This window comes from Lichenostomus cassidix, chromosome 5 (assembly GCF_008360975.1).
Source record: "Lichenostomus cassidix isolate B80296 chromosome 5, HeHo_3.0, whole genome shotgun sequence".
NCBI lineage: Eukaryota > Metazoa > Chordata > Aves > Passeriformes > Meliphagidae > Lichenostomus > Lichenostomus cassidix.
This window is the reverse complement of record NC_139486.1, coordinates 32,308,348-32,332,445: the sequence shown is the minus strand read 5'-3', so window position 1 is coordinate 32,332,445 and position 24,098 is coordinate 32,308,348. Positions and strand designations below refer to the sequence as shown.

Sequence of the window (24,098 nt, the reverse complement as noted above, 5' to 3'; positions counted from 1 at the left end):
TTTAATTTTAAGTGTTGCATGCTTCCTTCTCCCACAATCTGTAACTCCTCACTTCAGGTTTGATAGGCTTGGTGGTTTGGGTTTTTTACTTTAACATTATTTCCATTTTTATTGACAGAGTAAAACACGTAAAAGTATAGGTGATAGAACTCCTGATTTGAGCAGCAGAGCTTTTATTAGCAATGCTGAGAGAACAGAAAGTTGATTAAGTTTACAGTCCAGACTGCTCCAGCTGGGAAATCAATTGGGAAAAAAAGACTACTCTGACTATTAGGCATACTTGATATAAATCAAACATTAATGAAAAAGCCCTACAATGCTATTCTATAGAGTTTCATTTCAATGTAAAGACAGACTTTCAGCTGTCCAAAAAAAAAAAAAAAGCCTTGTGCAATAACAAAAGAGAAGTTGTCTCTTACAGAGCCAAGAGTGGCAAACAAAGAGGGACAAAGTCATTTGCAGAGAAAGCATGGAAATTTTTAATGTAAATCTAATGTTTGTATCTGATACTAGATGACAAAGAAAAGAGGCAGCGAATCTACCATCAGCACAAAAGAGCACCAAAGAAATCCTAAACTGTAAATATTAAACTGGTAAGAGGATTCATCAAATGTTATTTTACGATTCCAGGTATTATTACAGGCGTCAATCATAGCCAAATAGGCATCAGATTTTAATTAAGCTTTATTCTTATTTCAAAAAAAGGTTAAAACATCTCCTTTTCTGGCACTCTCATCTTCATCCCCACACTACTCCATTCATATAACAAAGAATTCAGATCCCATGGGACCTTAAGAGTCATCTACAAAAGGCTCGGTTGAACAATATTGCCTTAGATGGTTTCTTCATTTTGGAATTCACTCACACTATTACACATTTTGCAAGAACTCTTAATGGGTGCCCAGTCATAAAACAGCAAGAATATCAATTTGAAAAGACAAATCTAAGTCTATACATTCCTATTATTTGGCAGGAAGAAGAAGACTTTTCTTGCACTATAATCTGTCATACAAAGAGCATCATAAGCAGTCCTTGAAACATAACAGATGTATTGAGACTTTATTCAGTCTTTCAAAGTGACAAAAATGGCTACATTGCAGTGACTTATGCTTCTTATGCTATAAGAAACAGAAATCCATTTAATTTCTTTTGAACATTACAATAATTTATTACAATATTCTTTTTGTGAGTTACGGTCAAGGAAGAAAACCAAAAGATTCCATCACTTCTGGTAAAAAATACAGAAAATGATCGTTCTACAACAAAGGCAATTCAACCTTCTGAAAGTAAAGTCTAGAGGTGCAAGACCAAAGCTATGTGCAGCATAGTAAAAATACCTACAGCTCCAAAACCCACACACAATTCTAAAGCAAACACACAAACAAACACAATCAACAAAACCAACCAACAAAAATACATTAAAAAATACCACTCAACAGACAAATTTTAGTTGAAAATTAAGACCTTAAAAATAGCCTTTAACACTACAATAGTAATTATTAAAAATTTACCTATTGCATTCATCCTGTGGATCTCAAGCAACAATTATTGTTGCCCCCTGTACCTCTATAATTTCAGATGTATAAATCATCAATTACATACACTATGTTAAAATTGCCCAAGAATGCATGTATATGTGAAGATATGTCATTTACCTGTAGCAATATGACAAAATAAATTCTGCATCTACTTAATTACTAAAAATCCCTGTAACTAAAATAAGATGTAAAGTATACCTTATTTTTCACTACTTCTCAAACACTACTGAAAAGTCTGCTCTTTCAGTATCAAGGACCATCACATTAGAACCCACTGCGGAATGCACTGTCATTCATGGTAAAAAGATGTGAATGTTTTTCTCTTTTTCCCTTCCCTCATAACAAGTGGTACATTCACACACTAGCAAGAACATTTTCAGCTAGTACTAAAGTTAACAGATGAGAAAAAAGCTCACAACCAAAACAAGCCACAAACAAAAAACTGAACCACAAAGAAGGTCTGATACAATTTCAAGTCTGGCTCAGAGGTCATGAGATTGAATTTTATTTTAGAGAAAGACACAATACTGATACAATACTGAGATAAAGACCAGTAGTCTTGCCATGATGCAAAATTTAGCTCATGTGCTCATATACTTGAATTAAAACAAGTAGTAGAGGAAGAAACAAATATCAGCTATATGAAATCAAACACAAAGAAAACACATTCTACATGCTAAGATAACTGACAATAAGGTAATTATCCAATAATATTCTAATTTATATCCAGTTCCTCCTTAAAAAAAGAGGGGCAACAATGTGCATACAAATTCTCTATAGGAATACCAGCATGCACAATCTGATGCCTCTTGCACCTTTTAGTGTATGTGCTCTCTGGATGTTACTTCATGAACAGAATTACATTAAAAACAAGGTGGTTTTAATAATATCCGCCTGTATTAACGACTAATAACTTGGCAAGCATATACCATGAAAACATTATGTGTACTTCATCATACTACTTCTTCATATAATTACAAAACTACTCACAAGGATATCAGGAAGAAGCTTTTCTTTGCTTAGCAATAAGAGCCAGATACTCACAAAGAAGGGTCTTGGACCAGATCTTTAAGGTTTATCCCACTACGATCCTCGGCAAGGTTCCTGAAGCAACTGTCACTCACTAAAAAAAATAGAAATAAAATTAAAACAAAAAAACCAAACCAAACAAACAAAAAAATAGGAAAAAAGTGGTGGAAGTTTAAGAACGGAACACAGTCCTTTCAATTAACTAAAAATGCTTTTTGGTGTTGCGTGGAATTTGAACATTCATATATAAAGTCTGATTTTCATTGAGGTTCAACATAATTAAAAGATAAGTCAACTCAATGGAAAGTGATAAACACTGTATCACAGCTTATGCAAAAATGAACTGCATAAATTTCAGGTGGTGTCCTCACTACCTGTCAACCTGGGGGCACAGGAAGGCTCAAACATGAACAGTGTATGTGCAGGTACACAGAAATATCCATACACTTAATAGGAGAATCTTTCATCATGTACTGAACAATATACGTAATCAGAAACAGTGAGAGCAGCTATGTGTTTAAGTTCGTAGTTATTCATGGGTTAACAAAAATGTTTAATATGAGCAATAACCAAAACAAGTAATTTAGAGCAAAAATTTATTCAAGCAACTTAGAAATAACTGATAAACTGCATGTAAAGCTGCCAGTTACTGTAATAACTGAAATTATAGTAAATGTCACAGAAGTTTAAAAGATTATTAGTGTGCTCTCATTTTCTTCATTACTTAAAAAAAAAAAAAAAAAGACACCTAAATCTCAAATTCCAAATCTGTTCTCTTGGTTAACTCTCTCAGCACATGTACCCCAATCCTACAATCTATTCATTTCTCTTAAATTACACCACAGTCAATTTAAGAGGTGGGAAAAAAGTAGCGGCACAAATATTTAGAACCACAAAGTATTAGTTTAAAGGAATTATAGTTATTTCTGACTACAGCAAAGTTTCTGGAGGACCAAAAGGTTGTGACATGGAAAAATCAGTGTAAGGATCAATTTGCCGTAACGGGCAAGTTAATCTGTGAGAGAGGAAAGTTTATGAAGAAATGCATTTCTGCTCATCTTTCAACACAGAATACAGCCTCACATTTGGTGAAAGGGGATGTGTTTAAAATCATCTACAAAAGCAAGTGTTCCTACTTCTTTCTCTCTAAATGCAAAATACTGTCTTTAATTTACATCTCTTCAGTATTCATGTGTATCACCAGCATCGAGAAAATGCAAATCATTCCCAAAATATATTGTTTTCACAGATTACAACACATACAGTGACAGACCTACCTAACATACTACAAAACTGCAAAATGTTTCTACTAGTACCCTTCATTGCCAATGCATCTCACAAGCGTGAAACCTGTTAAATCTGCTGGGAAGGACAAGTATGGAAAGAAAGCATCCCAGAAGAAGAGGCTGGTGTAGCTGATGGAACAGGTACTGGCCCTGGCCCTCAGGCAAAGCCTGACAGTTTATGGCAGTAAGAGAGGTATTTTTCAAGTGTCAAAAACATTCACCTCAGCACTGTAATAACCAATTGATATCCTAGGCTTCTTTTACCCACTGTCTCTGAAAACAGTACCTAACAATCGCTGGTCACACACAGTCCCTGAAAGCCATCAGTCTTTCACAAGGGATCTCTTGTCTTTGAGGTAGCTGCCATTGATCTTCAGTTTAAACAACAACTACTTGTGCTAACTAAGCCCAGACCTCTCAGGTTCTTCCTCTCATGGTAACTTAATCATTGTCTCTATAACAATCTGAGAGTTACCTGTACTGAGTTCACAAGTGCTGCCCACATTGCCAGGAAAGCTCTCACTGAGCAGCTTGAGCCTTCAGGAATTTTGCCTCTCCATGCCTATCTATTACATTGAACCCAAGGAGTGGATCTCTTAACTTTTGGGTTAGAGGAGTAATTCCAAGATCAGCAGACTCACAAACAATCTACATGCTAGATTTTATGGGAGGAAAAATTCCCACCTACATTGATATTTGATATTTATACTTGCTTCTTGTCAAATTTGGCAACAAAACAGCAAACAGAACATTTTACCTACTGTTTTGTCATAAATCCTACACTACCAATGTATCAACATGTCTCCTATGCTAACACAATACATAATGAATAAAAATCATGCTCGACACTGTTTTTTCACTACTGACAAATCCAACATTTTTTAAGCATTACATATTTAATCTAAACATGCTGCATTTCTTCTACTGTCTTCTCCAATCTTCCCATTGAAAGCAATCACAGTAATAATTGACTAGTGTCATTGTCTCAAAACTTTTTTAAAGGGGAAATGGAAAATGACAACATAAAATTATCTTTTCAGTAAAAGTGGCCATTATTTGTCTGTAACTCATGATGCTTAAAACACAAAATGTGTTTCAAATAAATGTGTAAAATGAATGCCTAGATATGCCAGAGACAGCTTTTATTTTACTTGTTTCAACATAATTTTAATATTATAATACTCTTTTTATGAATTTATGTTGGAGGTTAGGATTTTTCCTTTTTTTTTTTCTCTCAGGGAATTTTGTCCCATTTGTTGCTAAGAGATGATAATGCCCAGTACTTAAGAGACACAAAAGAAGTGGCTAAGGTGGGGAGAATGGTGCAGCTGCACTCTCATAGCCAAGGGGCTTTCCCTGGGAAGGTCAGAGATACTGCGAGATTTTGGCTGGGGTGAGGGGCTGGGCCTGGTTCTTCTCTCTCGCTCTGGGGATCAAGGGGAGACAGGCTGCGGTTGCTGTGCAAAGGATTCGCCACCACTGCCGAGTTTCGTCTCCCCTTGTCACCTACAGAGAGTGAGGCTCTGCTCATAAGGGCAGCTGTTGAACTGGGACCTTATTAACACCCAGTCTCACTGGAAAGGACCCTCACCATCAGCCTGGGTGCCTCAGTGGAAAACCCGGGAGCCCGACTCCCTGCCCCTCTGAGGGAGCCTCTACCAGCTGCGTCCAGGAGCTGGGCTGCGCTGCCCAGCCCCGCAGTTTTCCTGCCACTGCTCGGGGTTTTTCGCTACACTGTAACCCAGCACCCTGCACCTGCTGGGGCACCCCACAGCTCCTGCTGTAGCCCTGGAGTTTCCACTACCTTTAGTTTACCCCTCCCAGAGTGTGCCTGGCCCTGCCGTTCCAGCCGCCGCTCCGGTTCCTGTGCAGCGCCTCCCGCCATGCAGCCCGCCCGCCATCCCCGCGTGAGGGAGACACGGCTGAGCCCGCGCCACAGCGCCCCCTGCCGGCACGGGGATCATCACCCTGCCCCGCCGGGAGCCCACAGCGCCCCCTGCCGGCGCGGGGATCATCACCCTGCCCCGCCGGGAGCCCACAGCGCCCCTGCCGGCTGTGCCCGGAACTGCAGCGGAGGTAGGGCCCGGCAGCCGGGAGGAGGCTCGGCTGGGCTCCTGGCTCGGTTTGTCGTTGCTGCCGTCGTTGTTGTTCGCTCAACCTGATATATATATATATATATATGTATGTATATGTATGTATATGTATACATATATATATATATATATACACACATATATACATATATACATATTAGTGAAGAGCTGTTATTCTTTTTCCCATATCTTTGCCTGAAAGCCCCTTAATTTCAAAGTTATAATAATTCAGAGGGAAGGGGATCACATTTTCCATTCCAAAACAGATTCCTGCCTTCCTTGGCAGATATGTGTCTCTCAAACCAAGACAATTAATTTTAACATTTCAACCTTCCCTCCACTTAGCAGAGCTTGGTAATAAAAGCATTTGCTAAAAAGACTAATTCAACATCAAATATCTACAAATTTTGAAAATGTATCAACCCGGTCTCCCTGGTTTTCTTCTTTGATTGTAGGAGAGTTAGAACAATGTAAAGCTGCAAACTGGTATGCAAGTCTCTTCTCAAGTTACTTTTCTAGCCAGATGTAGAAAACATAGACACTTCAGATAAATGTAAAAAATTCCAAACCCGGTTTTAACAATCAAGAATTCCAACAGTTTAGCTAATACTAACATTTGACTCTAACTGTCAATAAAATGACTAGCATGCATAGCAACAGGAGAGTTTCCAGTGAGAGGAAATAATTCAGCGGAATACGATGGTATAAGCACTTGGTCTGCATACAAGCACAGCTATGCCCCTTCACATCCTTGCAAACTCTCACCATAAATAAATAAAAAGAATGCTCAGCAATAAATGCAAGGTGGAGGCAATCAAGCAGAGTAGGTACTCTATTTCCCACAGCTTAGAAAACTCTAAATCAACACTGCACATATTTTAAAAAAGTATATACCCTGATTGAAATGCAAGCTATTTATTTAAACAGGAGAGTGAAATGCGATGGTATGACAGAAATACAAGGGTGATCAAGGGTGCTTTAAGGTTTGAGGGTAGAAAACGTAGAAGAAAACTTTGCATCACAGCCACAAATTGTACTACAGATACAACGGCCATGCCTGACTTCTCTTTAAAGCACAACCAAGGGGTACTTTGCATGGGACATCTATATGAACACAATCCCCATAGAGGACTTTATTGTCTTGCTTCAAAATTAATTATTTTTTTTTAACCCTCCAAAACTTTATAAAAGCTAGTATTTTAAGCATTGTTGAGTGTATGGTTTCTAGAGAGATACTGAAATGTTAGCTGTTCCCCTCTACATATACAACAAGTGGCTGAGCCTCTAATCTGCATTACTCTCCCCACATGTACTTCCTTAGGGACATTGCAAATGACAACAAAAATAGCTCCCTAAAGTACATTTCCTCCATGGAGTATTGCACATCCAATGACAGTCTGTAAGGTACTGGAAATGTTTTTAATACATCAAACATTGGCACAAATATCACAGGCAGCAACTGAAGAAAACACATAGTCTGAAAAACATCACACTAAGGCGAAAACCCTAAACATCCATTGAACAGTTTGACTTCCAAGTGAGCTGTTATATGTATCAAAAGCAAACAGGGTTTAGCAATAGCTCAAATTTTCCCAACATTCATCCTACTTCCAGCTCCTGGTTTCTATTATTGATGTTCTGTTTCTGACCCCTGTCTAGTCTTGTGCCTAGGAAGTAACAGAGGTGGGAAGCTAATAAGGGAATATAGTTCTCACCTGTCAATTACACAGCATACAAGATTCCCGATGGAAAGGTTAAAATCAGCATTCACACTCTAATGTGCAAACATCCAATTTACAACAGTTGTGAAGCCTTCCCACTTGGCATTTGTGAACTTCTAAATTTGCCCATGTGATTTTTTTTTCCTTTGCTTTCTTTAGCAGAGTTTTAAATTAGACCATGCTGGAGAAAAAATAGATTATTATCCTGTTGATTTCAAAAATGAGAAGTTCTTTAACTATCAAGGCAAACGAATATTTTCTTCAAGTAGAGGCAGGACATAATCTGTTGTGAAATGTAACCTTTTTGAATTTTATTTTTTAAATGTCCTACAATTTGAAAACCATGTAGCTCTTTAAAAATGTTACTTAATCTCTTACCCCACAGAGCATACTCCCAGTAAAAAAGAGCCCTCTTTAGATCATATCACTTCGAAATCTACAGCTGATGACAGTGATTTTCATATTTCTATGCTTTAGAAAAAATGCAGCAACAGCCACCAAAAAAAAGAACGAATATCTATAATTTGGTAAAGAAAATCAACAATTAAGTTTACCTCCCCCATATCTAAATATGCAATTCCAGAAAACTATTGTTACCTGCCAGATTTTCCGCTTGGTTCCCAGAATTCAGAACTGCTTTTGGATTAGTTGTGACTACCTACTGATAAAAATCCTCTTGACAACAAAAATGCTACACTCATGAAGGCAGTCACTGATGCACTATTAGTTTGAAAATACATGGACTACTACAACATTGAACAGTATGCACTGAAGTATAAGATATCAATTGCTTACATTTTTGTCTTTTAGTGATAACATGTCCTAAGTTCAGTTATTTTACTTAGGACCTCTTCACCTGCCCATAGTATTTTTGACAGACTTTACTGTGCCTCTCGTTTTACAGGATCATTTATGTATTTAGCTTTTATAACAAATTCATTCACCAGCTAATAAATAAAAGAAATATTTAGTACACTTGGGATATTCTGAAAAGTACTGGTTTGGCACAGTGCTGTATTCCAGCCTGGTTTGGCTTGCAACAAGCATTATTCAGAAGTCTAATCCAAATTCAGGTGGTTCTGTTCCATGTGCTGCATGCAAACATATCAGGATTAAAGCATTTTGCTTTTATGGGCCCAACCTTATACACAAGGCAGCAAGCACCTTCTTTACATATTACACATATTGTTGACTTCAAGACATGACAAACTCCACTAGGGAACCTCAGGGTCTTAGGGTTATGATATAAGAAGGCAAAAGAATTTTTTCTCAGACCTCAAAACATCTGTCTTTAAAAGCCTAGCCTCCTTCAAACATAGAATTTCTGTCCTATAGGCATACTTACAGAAGGCAAAGGAATAAGAAATCACAAGATTGATTCTCTTAATATTAAAATGATTTTAAAGTATTTTATATGTTCTATGGCCAGTACCACCAGAGATAAATAATGCTGCCTTTTTTCTCTGCTACTGTCGCATTTTTCAAGTGAGTGCATGTCAAGCAGAAAACATACATAAAACAGATGGCACATTACAGAAATTTTGTAGCACCTTCTCCAGATCTATCAAAGAAGACAGTAAATTAATTTTAAGAGCAACACTTATACTATTTGCATATCTGCACACAAATCTCTGACGTATTTGCAGAATAAAAAGAACTACAAGTCTGCAGGCAAACTGCAAATGCTTATAACTGCAAAGAAAATGTATTGTCTGTGAGTAGCAGAAATAAGGCAGGCTGGTTTCCTAAGAACTTGTGATCTAAATGCCATTTGCCATCACCATATAAATCCAGATTCCCTTTGATACTTGCACAAGGAAGAGAGCTAAAGCTAATACAAGACCATGCATGTGAAAGCACCAGTCAACAACAACGTCCCTTCTCCTCAGTGGGGGTAATAATCTGAGAATCTGAGTCTCCTATTTGTCTGGCTGCTAATGTTCACTTAATTTAGAGATAATTTTAGAATTTTCTTTTTGTTACACTGTGTTTACTTTTCTATTACCTGTTATCACATTTTTCATACGCAGGTCAAAAAGGTTTAAGAGAGGGTACTTGACAGACAAATGGACAGACTGAAGGATGACACAGTCTTTTGATCATGTAACATTGTTCTTCCATGGCAGATAACCTAAATAACACTTTCAGAATTTCAAGACATTGATGCACATCAATTTGCAAGTTTCCTTCCCTTTTCGTTTCCCTTTTGAACTTCATTAGCTAGAAATGGACTTAAGAGAATGAAATCATAAAATGGCAACACTTTTAGTCTTAACCCACAACCGTTTAACAACAAAAATAGTTGCAACACCTTAACATAGTTCTTAATAAGTTGTGCAATATCTGCCCAAACATGCCACAGCAGTAACAATTTTAAAAATTAAGTTAGAGCATGGTGGCATTTACAGCACACAAACAGCACTCAAAAATTTCCCTGGGTGTGAGCAGGGTCAGGCAACAGAAAACATGCCATCCCCTCCACAGATTCACATATTCTGACCTGAGAGCTGTGGAAAAAATGGAAACACAAGACCTTAATTAAAAGTATTGAAAGAGCTAAAGTAGCTACATGAAGAAAAATGTGCCTCTTTTATACAGATTATATTTTAAGAAATTCAGAATATTGTGCTGGTGAAAATAAGATGTACAGGACACACAGTATCAGAAATGGCTAATACTTTTCATATAAGTCCAGATTTATTTTTTTTTTACCCATGAGAACAACAAATTGCATTCCAAAAATAAGCAAGGCCTTTCGAAGTCAGTGTTGTATCCTTTCAACTTACATAATTTCTTATTTTCTACTGCCAGAGAAAGTATCATGAACAGCAACAGCTCTGGAAAAGTGAAAGTAGCTGAGAAGTTCCTGTCACATCACCATTTGGACTCATTTTCTTCATATCTTAGAAAAGTTTCTCATTGTCAATAAAGAGGCTGAGGTGCCACAGTTTAGACAATGTTATGGAATGTATCTGCCAGTGGGAATTTTTATTGTAAGAGGCAATGTGAAAAATTGCATACAAACCCAAATGCCGCTTCTGCAAACTAGCAGATGAAGTCTTCCAATTAAAAAAACAAAAGCATACTGTTGAGGTTAACCTACCTGAAATAAAAGAATAAATCAGTAACTTCAATCTATTTAATAACATTTATTTTCATTGGGTACTCAGAGCTAGTCATAGTATCAAGACAAAACGTAGTTTCACTTCCTATATTATAATTAACTCCTGAGTACAAGTTCTTAGCAGACAAGAGCAAGAACATATTTCTTTTATTCCAGTTACTTCAATTCACCAATATCCCACAAGTAGCCTATTACTCATCCACCCAGTGAGAGCTGCCTTCTGCTTCTCTACCGCATCAGAAAACACCAGTGCAATGTATGTGTCCCTATTTTCTCTGACAATGTAAAGGTTAATACAACAGACAAGCTATCAACTTCAGAGATTTTGAAGATAAGACTGCAGTGATTAGTTTGACTCCCTGCATATATCTGCCCTGCACATCTGACAAATGTTTTGGGACAAAAGCACAGGAAAAGTCTAAGCACATTTTTTCAAGACAATAGATTTAACATCCACCTTTATGAGCATCCCATAGCAAGCTTTTCAACCAGTGCTTTACTGGGTCTCAGAGCAGAGCAAATCTTCTCTCCCTTTGCCTTCGGATAAAGTGTTATGAAATGCCAGAATGGTATCCTCACAGATTCACAAAGAAATACTACTAAAAAAAATGGAGCTAATCTACTGGAACAACAGAAGGGAAAGGTTCAGGTGACCTACCAGAAAACAGGGTGATCATAAGCCAGAAACTACAAGTTAGGCATGTGAATCTATAATTTTTCTTTTTCTAGAAAACAGAGAAGTAATGTCATTTGCAAAGCAGATGTAAAGGAGGGCTGTTGTAATGATAAAGAAAACTAAGAAAAGGCAGGGGAAGTGAAAAGGCCTTTCTTGATTAGCTTAACAAAAAAAAGCATTAGATGGTATCTGCTGGTGTGTTTATGCAAATATTATGCAAAAAAGATAACAGAGTGAAAAAAGATAAGGAATACTGTTGCAGAAGAAAAATAACTGTGAGGAAATCATAAGAAACACAGCAGAAATTTTCCAATAGAGAGGTGAGCCCTCACAAATAATCCTTCTGTAAGTACAGTGAGGGCAAGGAAAGCACACAGACTCATTCTGAACAGATTTAATAGTAGATTAAATGACATAGAATTAGTTCTTGAAGACCTGAAGCATTCTGTACCACAGTAGCTAATGTTGTAAAATTTATGATAGAGTTTCTCTGAAGGCTATGAACCTCTAAACCCCCCCAGGGTTTCTCCCATTTTCTAACAGCAATTAAATGAGCCATTTTTTTCTGTGTATCCATTAGTCTAGTGGGTTATGCCTCTCAAATGATTTATCATTTAAATTTTACAATATTTGTGCAGCCTTAGGCTACAAATTCTGCACTGAGTTTTAATCTAATATTTAACAAGCTTGAGTTTCAACTCCATCCCAGTGTAAGTGTGATCACTGCAGGGATCAGGTGAACTTCAGAAGAAAAACATCAAACCATTGAAGACATTTAAATCTTTGGAGATGCAGCATTAGCAATACTTCTAATTGTTTGTACCAAATAAAAAAATTAAGTTCCTTGAAGGTACAAATAGTAAGCACTTGATGGATTTTTTCCTTTGGGCTCTTGTTATTTGAGATAAATCAGTTTGTGCTTTGTGTGGGTTTTTTTTCCCCAAGAAGTATTTTCAGTAAGAAGTTTGTGTTGTTCTTCCTCATCAGGAATGCCAGGATGGGAAGGCAAAATATAGAAGGTAAGCATATCCAGGAGAGGGGAAGAGAAGAGTTAACAATAACAACTAAAAACTAAGTACCTTTGAAGAGTAATATCTTCTTTTAGACTTCTCAGAAATGTTTAATTCTGTCACAGGTTAGAACAGCTGTACTTAGAGCAGATGTTGAGAACCACTGCATTAAAGGGCCATCTTTATAAGGAGGTATTGATTTTCAGCTTTTCTGATTTCTTTAGAGGATGTCTGAGAGTTTTTTCAATGCCTCAAAAAAGATAAAATTCTTTTCTCTAAACTTAGTTTCCTTGTAGGTTACTTAGTTCAGGAAAAGGATGTGTTTAGTTTCGTAGCTAACAACACTTGAAACAATTTACAGCATCTTATATAGGCCCATTTTAACATCTTACATGGATCCTTGGTTGCAGTGTACAATTATCAAGTCTACAATTAACCTCAGCTAGATGCACTTTTAAATATGGCAAAGTATGCCTATGCAAGATGCTATCACATCTCACATCTTATCTGCCAGCTCGATTAAGAACCACATAGACAGGGTATGGACCTGGAGAAGATGGAGGACCAGATAACAATGCCAGCTATGTTACTGAGGATTTTGGGTTCATCTTCTAAGTAAAAGCAACTAAAGGTCATCCACAGTACTGGACCTGGGCAGTGACACAAGCCAAGATCAACAGAAATTAGGAGAAAGCAGAACACTAAATGTATTAGTGAGCTAATAAAACTGCAGAAATCCCAGTGACAATCAAGTACAACTCCAGACTGAATGGTGTTAAATCATATGCAGCTGTAAAACTTCAAAGCCTGAAGGTATAATCATAGCAAAATAATGCCAGTTAGCACATAAACCAGAACATAAACATGTACTGCAGAAAAACAGCTCTACTACAGGCAAGGACTTGAAGAAAAAGGTATTATCTCTTTTATTTTTTAGACAAAATTAGCACCTGGGCCCAGTGTGGTGTATCTGTCTGCTGTATCTGTCCCCTTTGGTCTGCTTGCTGAATGAATCACCTGGGACAGAAGAGTCTCCTGTAAGCAATTGCACAATAATTATTTATTTAGCACAGCTCTATATGGAAAGCTGTGAACTGAGGCCCTACAAACACCATACTGAGGCATAAAAGGCATAGTTTTCTACTGGTAGCAGAGATGATGAAAAGATGTTAATATTACAATTCAGTTGTAGCTACTTACTTATTGGATATAAGGCGGTGCATTGATACAAGGGAATCTTTAAACTATTTGCTTTCACAATTAGAAGATTAAATATTTTTAAAAGCAGTATAATTTAATAATGTAAAATGAGAATATTAGTAAAAAATAAATTTTATAGAACTACTAATATATTTAGTATAAATAAATACTGTTTAGATGGCAATGTAACTCTTTAACTACTTTTCCCTAAATCTCATTATGAAGTATATTATATCCATATGTTTACAATTTTCAATTCATTAAATGTGAATTCTTGATATTTTATGGGAAAATTCTTCAGGAAAGTGGAAAAAACCAGTGTTATAAAAAGTGCTTGCAATAATCCTTTAAAATAGGACAGTTCCTCTTTGTCCAGAACATAAGTACTTCTTAAGATATCTTTTTGTACTTTTCTCTTAAGCCTCCCTAAAACTACTGGTAGTACAAAACAGACTGTTTTAAAATAGAAACACTTTAAGGAGCAATTCTCAACTCTACCTAGAAAAAAAAGAAGCAACAAACACCCAACAGCAGAAGTGGTCAAGAAAAACAAAGTGCATTACGATAAATTCTATTGCTTGTTTAAAAAGCAGCTACCACCACATTGTTTTCTTTTTACAATCAACTTTCCATGCTCAAAAGTAAAATAATACCTCAGGTAATAGAGGGAAAAAGCCCTGCAGACAGTTTTTACTGAGCGTGCACAACACATCAATTGACACAGCTCGTTCTCTTTGCTGGGTTCAACCCAGGCTATCACACACTGTTTCTGGTAAGTCTTACTTGCCCAGTTGCAGCATTTGATTGGCAAAAGCTCTGTTTGAACTGAAGAGTCCTGCTAAATCTAGACTACAAAGCAGAGACATCACATTAGCACCACCAGCACCAGCTTGGATACAGCAGGACCAGCACTGAGGCACATATATTAAATCCTGATCAACATTCACTGACTCAATGCACTCTAATGCTAATATATAGGCTTAAGTCAGGAAACACCGACACAGATTCACCTAAACTAATTTTACATGGCGCCAATTCAGCCATGACAGGGTCTATTGGCTCAGATTTGCAGTGGCATAAAGGCACCTAAAGAACGTTCAAGCTTCTAGAAGAAATACAGTCACATTCACACAAAGCTGAACTAGTCATGCTGTTTCAGATTTTTGCTGGCTTTCCAGCGCTCCACAATTATCACAAGCAGTGGGAAATTGTTTCTACACAATGATCTGGGAATGTACCACAGGTCTTTCCCGAACACCGAGCTAGCATCCATGAAAAACAGCTGATACCAAATCCTACAGAGGAAAGAGCAGATTCTCAAAAAACAGGGTTTTCAATATGGTTTACATTTTGTTCACTGCTGTCTCTGCTGGTGGCAGTGGTGAAGATCTCAGTGGGGCATGTTCCAGTAAGGTGTCATGGGAGGAGAGGGTATTTCACCAGAAAGCCTGTAGCTCATGAAACAACTCTAAAAGAAACATCGATTTATCCCTTACCCCCAATATCTAAAACCTTCCCTTTAAGATTTTTCCCCAATATTTTGTTTATTTTAAAAATATGGTTATAAACTCTGCCTATTTTAACAGCTCTGGAGCTGACCACTTGTCAGTGAACTGGCTCAAAAAACTGACATTGCCAATCCTTCATCTCAGGGTTCATTTGTTTTCCTGTCTGTTCCCAGTGCTTACGAATAAACGTTGAAAATGGGAACCAAAGCATCTTGTCATTTCTTCCAGCTGGGAGGATCCTGAAAAAGCTTTAAATAGTTGGAACTGAGCCAATATCTCAGTGAGCTGTGAAAAACCTGAAAATCAGTTTAAATGCTAAGTGTTTTCATCACTCACTCATTCAACTAATTATTAAAATTACAATCTCAAATGATTCCAGAGTACTACAAGTCATGCTTCATATACCAGTTGAAACATATGCTCCACCAAACCTGAAATACAGAAAATAAAAATAGGGAGACTAAAAATAAACATAGAAATTATACCAGGAGTAAGATTTACATTTGTGTACCTTTGTTTATGCTTACTTATGGAGCTGCAACCTTCAAGACTAAGAAGTCTTGATTGCCAGTCCTTGATTTCAGGTCCTGATTACAGGGTGAAGTTTGCTTTTCATTCCCTTTCTGGAGTCTTGCTATGCTTTTACAATTAGATATTTTAAACAACCATTCTATGTGGCAAATCATGAATTGCATATAAAATTTTTTAGTTTAAATTTGGCTTACTTTAATAGCAGGTGTAAGGCAGTAAATAGAAGTGCCTTCTAGCCCTATGCAATTCTCATCTGATATGAGCCCAGAGAACTGTAGCCCAGTGTTTCCTCCTATGAATGCTCCTCCAAGTGTTTAAGCATATTTGCTCCTACCATTCTATTTGTACTGGATTCTTTTTTGAGCTACTGTATTTTAGCTATGCTCAAAACCGCATTCCTTATTAGTTACAATGAAATTAGAATTACTGATGCAGTAGGTAGTCTAGATTATTTCTCCTGTTTGTCTTAGCTACCTAAACATGACTTTTGACATAATCTTGTTGCTGATTTACTTAGCTTACTTCATCTTTCACGGACTCACAATCATTTCTTTTCTGAAACACCTTAGCAAGATACAAATGTTGTCATCTTACTGCTGTCTCTGTTTGTTTGATGTGAATAATTAAGTCGTCTTTTTCTTCTCCTGAACAGAGAAAAATTTATATGTTCTAGAAATAATCTTCTCACACTGATATTTGACTCCTTATTCTTAACTTTTAGTTCCCTCTCTTTGCTGATTCCAAGTCTAACTATATTTAACTCTAAGCCTACAGCAAGCAACAAAATGGGAGAAGTCTTTAAAGCCTATACAGCCTGTCATGTCTCATATGTTTGCTTATTCAGGCAATGAATCAAATCAATCAATCAGCTGTCAGTACCATACCAAGCCATGCTGGCATTTGTAGAAGAATGACACCCCATATGAGCACTCCATGTAAATTTCTTGCAGCTCAGAAGAAACCCAGCAGTTGCCTCACTTGTATCATGGCAACGTGGAGCACCTTGCCAAGGGTTCTCCCTCACTAGCTTCTGCCCTATGAACCCAGCCAAGGCAGCAATCCTGGAAATGTGACAAGCAGAGCAGCAGAAAAATATTGAGAGGCTCCTGTTGACAGAGCCCACAGGAACAGCATTCCCAGGCAATCACAGACCCCTCCTGCCTGACTCCCTGGGTTTGGTGCCTCTGCCTTCTGGCATACTACAGCACTTGGCATTACAGGCTCTGATCCAGTGTCAGGCTATACATATGTGTGGCTGTCTCAGGAAGGCTAAATAGGTTATGATCCATTGTCTGGGCTCATTTCTTGCCACTCTTACAGCCCTATCAAGAATAATGTTCTTATGGGCATTCTGAAACTCCAAGTCATAAATGTTTACTGGATTTCCTTATTTGCTCTGAGTTCGTCCTGCTTGATCAACAATGAGGGGAAGGATGACTAGAATGATAGGATTACCATTATTTTTTACTGCACCATCAGTAATCCTCATAGTTCACAAATGGCCAACAAAAATAGATACAAATGGTACATGCCATTGAAAGGTTTGGTGTCATTTTCTATCATTATATAATTACTTTTGTCCTTAAAACCTTTGAGCTGTTACATTTTAAACCAGTCATTTGAAGATTATAAAAATAGAAATGGACATCAGAGTAACTTAACTGGGAAAGAAGAAAACACTTCTCTACCAAATGTTTTTTTCTTTCCAGTGTATTCTGAGATCTGCAATGTTATTCAATTCCCCCTTAAATGGGCGGTTGAGTAAATGGGAGACCGAATGGATTGCACAATTTCCTAGTGTATTATGCAATTCCTCTTAAAATCAGAAGTCATTAAAAAAAATTAAACAGGTCTTAAAATTTGTAGGTATGCATGACATCCATGCTTGCCATGCAGTTTTCATGAATTCCACTAATAACTTCTGTGTATTTACACAAGTATAATATGAAATCATAACAGATACTGAAAATGTTAAGTACCAGAAAAAAAAATGTCTTAGTGAAAACTATGAACATAATCACTATTAAACAACCAAAGCCCATATTTGCAACTTCACCAGTTGAGAAAGGCCATTTTGCTCCTCCAAAGAATTGTTCTATGAACATGAAGCAGGTAACCAACTAAACTTTTTAAAGCGTCAGCATTTATAATTTTCAACAAGCTTTCAGTATTGCTGTGACAGAAAAAAATCTGACTGCCAGACATACACACTAAACACGTTTTTAAAATTCTTCAGTAATAACACCTGCTTTTGCCTACAAAAATTACTTTAAACACTGTCCATCCATTCCTCTCTGCCGAATTCTCCTTCCCGTGTTTCCATTCTAATACTGTTTTTTTAACCTGATGACCAACTTCAAGTGAATTTTACAAAATTAAAGCTCTGAAAGCTTGTAAATCATTACAGAAAATTAGAGACATGAAAGATAGTATGAGAGAAAGTATGGGAAATCAATAGTCGGGGAGAGGAAAGGCAAATTAGTGGCGTTACAAAGATAGGGCTCTTATCTATTCTAGTCCATCACCAGTCCAGCAGAAGTCAATCATGCAACATGCACAGAGCCTTGGATCACTGCAAGCATAGGATCGATCCAGAATTACTGTGTGACTTTGTGGTACCATTTTTCAGCTTGCCACTGTATGTATAAGTTAGTATTTGACTAATTCCAAATGAAATAATACTTAGAACAATGCAAAACAATTACACAAACAGTAAACACTGCAAACCAAGAATTATTTCTCATGTTCGACAACCCAAAACATGCTGGCGTAATTATGAGCGTCAAGGTTGGTGTTCAACTACTTAACGTACACATATTCAGCAAGGCATTAAAAAACTCAGTATCAAAATGAGTATCATCCAAAGGGAAGTTAAAATGTATTATGGATAATGAGAAAAGTTCTAAATTGAGACACAAGCAGTGCTATTTTAGGAAGTGAACAGATGGCTACAGAAGAGCAGACCTAAAAATCAAGAACAATGTAGGGAGTCAGAACAGGGGGGCTGGAATAAGGTATAACTGGAGAACTTGCTTTTCTTATTTTATTGCACACTTTTTGACAAGCTGAAGATACTACAAATCTTCAATAAAGAAGACATTAATTACATTTTCAGGTATCTTAATGACTTGCAGGGCAGCGTTGGCTATTTTGTTCCTCCCCTCTGTATGTACAAACATTCATACGCAACCACTTAGAAAAATCTCATTACTTTGGAAAACTTCACACACTTTTTCTGTGATGTCAGAAATATCAGGGAAACTAAAAATTGGGTCCAAAATGTGGCTTATTTGCTTTAAAACATATCTATACAAATGTTTGTATTACCAACTTCTAAAGAATTTGCTAAAGCCAAAACAGTACATACAACTTTTTTAAAGAATACTATATTTTTATCCCACTGTCAAATCTGTAATTATAGTCCTCTAAATTTTGTAAAAGCTATGAATACCTATTAAATGTACAACCCGCCCTGTATCTCAATACTCTCATCTTACATTGCTAAGAGAAAAAGGCACCACTTCCTCTTCTTCCCAAACATGAGATGCATCTATGCCTTAGAGTACAAGATACCTCAATGGATTTAATTTTAAACACCATTAATTCAAATTTACTTTTCCCAAGGAAAAGCAACATTCATTGTTGTTGTTTTGTGTTCCTTATTGTGTAATTTTAGGAATAACTTCTTTCTTCATATTTGTCAAATGGAAACATGAGCTATATTTTAAGAGTTACATTAAAATGATAAAAATTCTTACCAAAACCAGTAGGTCTTGGCTTCAGAGATAAGTTGGCTGGCTTCTTTCTCCAGCCTCTTACAGTCCTGCTGGATGGAAGTATGACCCTCTAACACATCAACCACTAATCCCAATTTTGTGTCATCTGCAAACCTACTGCCAACATCCAGATTATTAATGAAGATATTAAACAGGGATGGAGCTAGTATTGACCCCTGGGGCACACCACTAGGTCACCAGCCTCCCACTAGACCTTGGGCCCCTGATCACTACCCTCTGCGCACACCATTCAGCCAGTAATTTCCATATACTAAGGACACTAGTTTCCATGTTTCCATTTTAATTTTGGGTGAGGATTATAGGAATCTTCAGATGTCTTCTTAAAAAGTCTTACTTTTTTTTTTCTTTGAAAAAAGAAAGTAAGGAACAGAAACAAACAAGTCAAAATGGCTGTTGCCAAAAGAGATGTAAGACATTTATTCAAACGAAAGTTCTTAGGTGACTAAATGGAAAACTGCTTCTGGTACACAACTCCAAAATCATTAATCCTAATCCAAGACCAGTATATAATAAAACTAACTTTAAATCTGGAAATGAGACAATAAAATCTCTGTGAGGTGCAGAAGGTGGTTTTGAACTTAACTTTCTGTAAGATGTCTTCTGAAACCATTGACAGTGTTACATACCCGTTGAGAAGAAGGGGTTTCCTGTATGATTCTGAAGACAATTATTTAAAAAATTCACATGTAATGACACTAGAGCAGTGCATAAAGGGTTAAACTAGCTCCCTGTTGGTAATTTAAAAATCAACTAGAAAATATTAACAACTTTATATGACTACCCATACAAACATACTTTAGTCATACTCTGAAGTGGATGGACATAAACCAGACATCCTCCAAAAGCCAGCCAGGCCACTGGAGTGGTGCTGCGCCTGAGCTGAACGGACCAGTCTGCCAAGGTCAGCTCTAGAACTGAACTACCATGTTAACACTGACATCAGCTACCTAGGCTGAAGTATGGGCAAAGTAACTCAGGTGTGGCTACAAATAGAAACCTAAATATGTCCAGCACGAATATTCAGAATTGGAGCGACACTAATCAGATACCTGTTTCATAGTTCTGATGTAACAAAGTGCTATATTCTTCCCATGCAGGTGTTACACAATAAGACATTTCTCTTTGTGTTGTAGAAACAAACAATATGTTCATCTCAGCCTTGTGATTTCACTTGCACATCCGTATTTGGAAAGAACCACATCTACTTATTATCCATCTATGCATTTTCAGAAGTTTAAGGGTTTCAGGACTACCAGCCTGTTTTCTTTGGTTTGATTTTAAGTACAAAACTGTAAAGAAAAAACCCAACAGATTTACTTCCTCAGCATAGCTATCAGAATTACCGTGGTCTTGACACTTGACGCTTATGGTTAGCTGAAAAGCCAATAGTATACAGGACAAGTAGTTAAAAAGCTCTTATAGCAGGCATTGGCAGGCATTTCTGTGGGAGACAGCTGTGCACAGCATCCCAGCTGATGCCCCTAAGCATCAGGCAGCAGACAGCGGCTGCCAGAGGAAGCTCTCACTGGAGAGACACCATTCTGAGACCAAACCCAACAAAATTCTGCCATTAAGCAGAGCTACAAGAAAATGCTAAGTCGATGAGACAGCTTCTGGCTCTTCCCATTTATTTTTGGAGGGCTCCTCGGCCTCTAGGGCCAAAGGCAAGGTGATTGCAGCATGCTGCGAAGCGAGACACCCTGGGAAGCATGAAATCATTAAAACACTCCTTCAGACAGAAGGAGAAAAGATGAGCGAGTACAAATTCCAAAATTAAAAAAAAAAAATCCTCTTTGTATAACATCTTTATTACTGTAGCACCTAGTCACCTTCCAAAAGTCAATTCAGTAACATGCTTCAGATGCTTCCCCTTTTAATCCACATTTTCTGGTTTTGCCCCAGACATTATGTAGTTTTTAAGGATTTCTTAAGATTATTTTGTCCCTTGTACCCACTCCCCAGTACAAAAAAAAAGAAAAATACCTTCCAACAGAAACAGAAAATGCAGATATTCATCTTTGCAGCTCTCTGCAAAGATTTGAGATCTGCTTCACAGCCTTGGATAAGCACCAGAGACCAGCCTGTGTGTGTAAACACATTTTATTCTTGCTGTACACACTCCACTGTGACAAAGAAACAGTTATCGACCATCATCTCTAAACTTCAGGTGAGAGGCTAGGTATGCTGAGCTCATTCTGTCCGACGTCTTCAACTTGTAAATGAGCCTTTTTTTTGAAGAGATGGATAAAGAATAGACTGAAAAGAATGACTGACCCTCACAGCCTTCACTGCACTGTTAAAATGCTTTAAAGCAAACTTTCTTAAGGGCTTATGTCTAACTTGCCCAGGCATTATTAATGCAATATTGTTATTTAGCTAAAAGGCAATGAATTCCACAAAAGGCAAACTGGTTGCCACAACTCAGCAGTTTTCCTAACAGTGTGTTGTGCTAAACAACATTAACGTGAGATAACAAAACTGAAATCACTAATAAGAAATTCTAATACTTCCAGCCTTGAACATTTAATGAGTTCTGTATGTAGAATTCAACCAATAGCACCTCTGTTCCAGATGCAGACTCCCAAAAGTTTTTGCTGCTGTCAGCTTTTTTATCATCGCCTTTTATGCACTGTTTGCCTGCCACTGGTTTTCTCTAATCTGTTCTCTACCATAATGAATTGCTGTTTTCTAAAAATGTGAGGAAGAGGAAAAAAACTGGAGACACTGAAACTGCTACAGCACCAAAATAGCTGCACAACAGAACAAAAACGCCATAGTAGTGACTTGGATTTGATAGTTAAGTTTCAGGAATGCCTTCAATAAATGATTTTGCAAGGATTGAAATATTGTTTCAGTACTGTTTGAAGAGCAGTAGTAGTCACAGTAGGACTTCAAATTCACCAGAGCTTTCAGAAGTGCAAGTTCTCAAAAACAGCTCAGAAAATATAAAATGGGAAGCAGTTACTGCTTGTGCGTATGAACGTACAGGTAACGAAAATAGCACAACTCTCCTTCAGCTACATGCTTACAGACAGGTCTAAGGATCAGACACTAAAAATAAATTGGGTGAGCTACATCACACAGTCAGTCACCTGGTACTCTTTGTATTGGACTGAGTTGCCAAAGTTGTAGAGTTTTGTTTAAATCTGTATAAAGTTAGAAATAATGCATATACCTGGCAGACAGGCTTGAAGCCTTTTGCATCTGTTCATAGCTGTATCTGAGGAGCAGCAAGGGAAAGCTTACCTCTGAAGGGCCAAGAGGCTTTTTCATCCTCCTACCAACAAATGTCTAATCCACTACAAAAGTAAAATCTCAAACTACATTAGAATTGGCTAACTGCACCAAGATTTTCACTTGCAAAACTATCACTAGGTCTTTTTCCTGTACTTATTCCCCCTCAAGAGAGATCATGATCTCGCCCATGTCAAGGGAAACGCCGTGTTGGGAGCCCCACGGAAAACACCGTGCTTGAGGATTTAGGGATCTTGAAGGGGCAATGCACTCTATGGGGCTTTGCATTAGAAGCCCATATGTTGGCACAAGCAGTGCTGGCAGGGAAGCTGCTGGCAAGCCCCAGGTGCTACTGGTGGATGATTTGACAGAGATGCCATGCCAGGCTCTTAGGAGAAATGACTTTGCTGAACAAAATAAAAGGCACTGTGAGAGGGAAGAGGAATGTAGCCACAGACAACATCTGCACAACTTGCTATGGGAAAACCCACCTGGGGTCCATCTGAGACTGCATGATCAAGGGGTTTCAAATCTTGGAAGGGACACAAGATTTAATTGCTGTGTTTCTCTTTTTATTCTTCCTTATTAATATGGCTATTGTATCATGCTGTTCATTGGCCAGCCCTTCTTAGTGAGACCCAAAAAGAACCCTACAACATCTCACTCCCTCCCCTTAGGGCAGAATTAATACAAAAAGTGAACAAAGAGAAAAATAGTTGAGCTATATGCCCCCCATATCATCTGTGTCATTTTTCACTTACCTTTTACATTGCCTTTTTTTCCCACTCTCCATTCTCGTTACAATTTCTGGACTCTCAAATTTATATATAGCTATCAATGCAACTCTTGATATGCTATATAAATATAATCTTTATATAAGCTACGCAATTTAATATATGTATATACAGTTTAATATATCATTGGCTGGATTTTCCTGTATTATGGAAAAGAATTTAAAATTCTACTGATGAATATAATGAAGTTGGAAACAGCACTTAGTATAATCACTCTAAAATGATAAAGTATTGAGTTAAATGTTCTTTAAAACCATTAAAAAACCCAGTAAAATTGTATTTTGCTAAAAGAGAGTCTTACAATGATATACAACTGTTGATTAAACCAAGCCCAAAGTCATCACACAATAATTCAAAAAGTTTACATTCTGTCAAGACATCTAGACTATGATCAGTGAAAGGGTAAATCCAAGACAATACTGTAACGCTTCAGCTAAAATTCCAACAGGTACTCTGTTCTCTTCTTGTAAAGTCACGTTGCAAACAACTACTTTTAATATCAAATGTCACCAAATTATTGAGAATAATCTGAAAGATATGTTAAACCCTGAAATCAC

The 24,098-nt window shown here is 37.3% G+C and overlaps 1 protein-coding gene across 20 annotated transcripts in view; it reads right to left on the bottom strand.

Annotated features, from left to right (window-relative positions):
• GPHN (gephyrin) overlaps positions 1–24,098 on the bottom strand; it is a 285,809-nt gene that overhangs the window by 195,659 nt on the left and 66,052 nt on the right. For all 20 annotated transcript variants that reach the window (XM_085062088.1, XM_085062093.1, XM_085062092.1 and 17 more), the window contains exon 2: positions 2,583–2,661. In XM_085062088.1, coding sequence (XP_084918214.1) covers positions 2,583–2,661 — 79 coding nt within the window. The remainder of the gene's footprint in view (positions 1–2,582; positions 2,662–24,098) is intronic.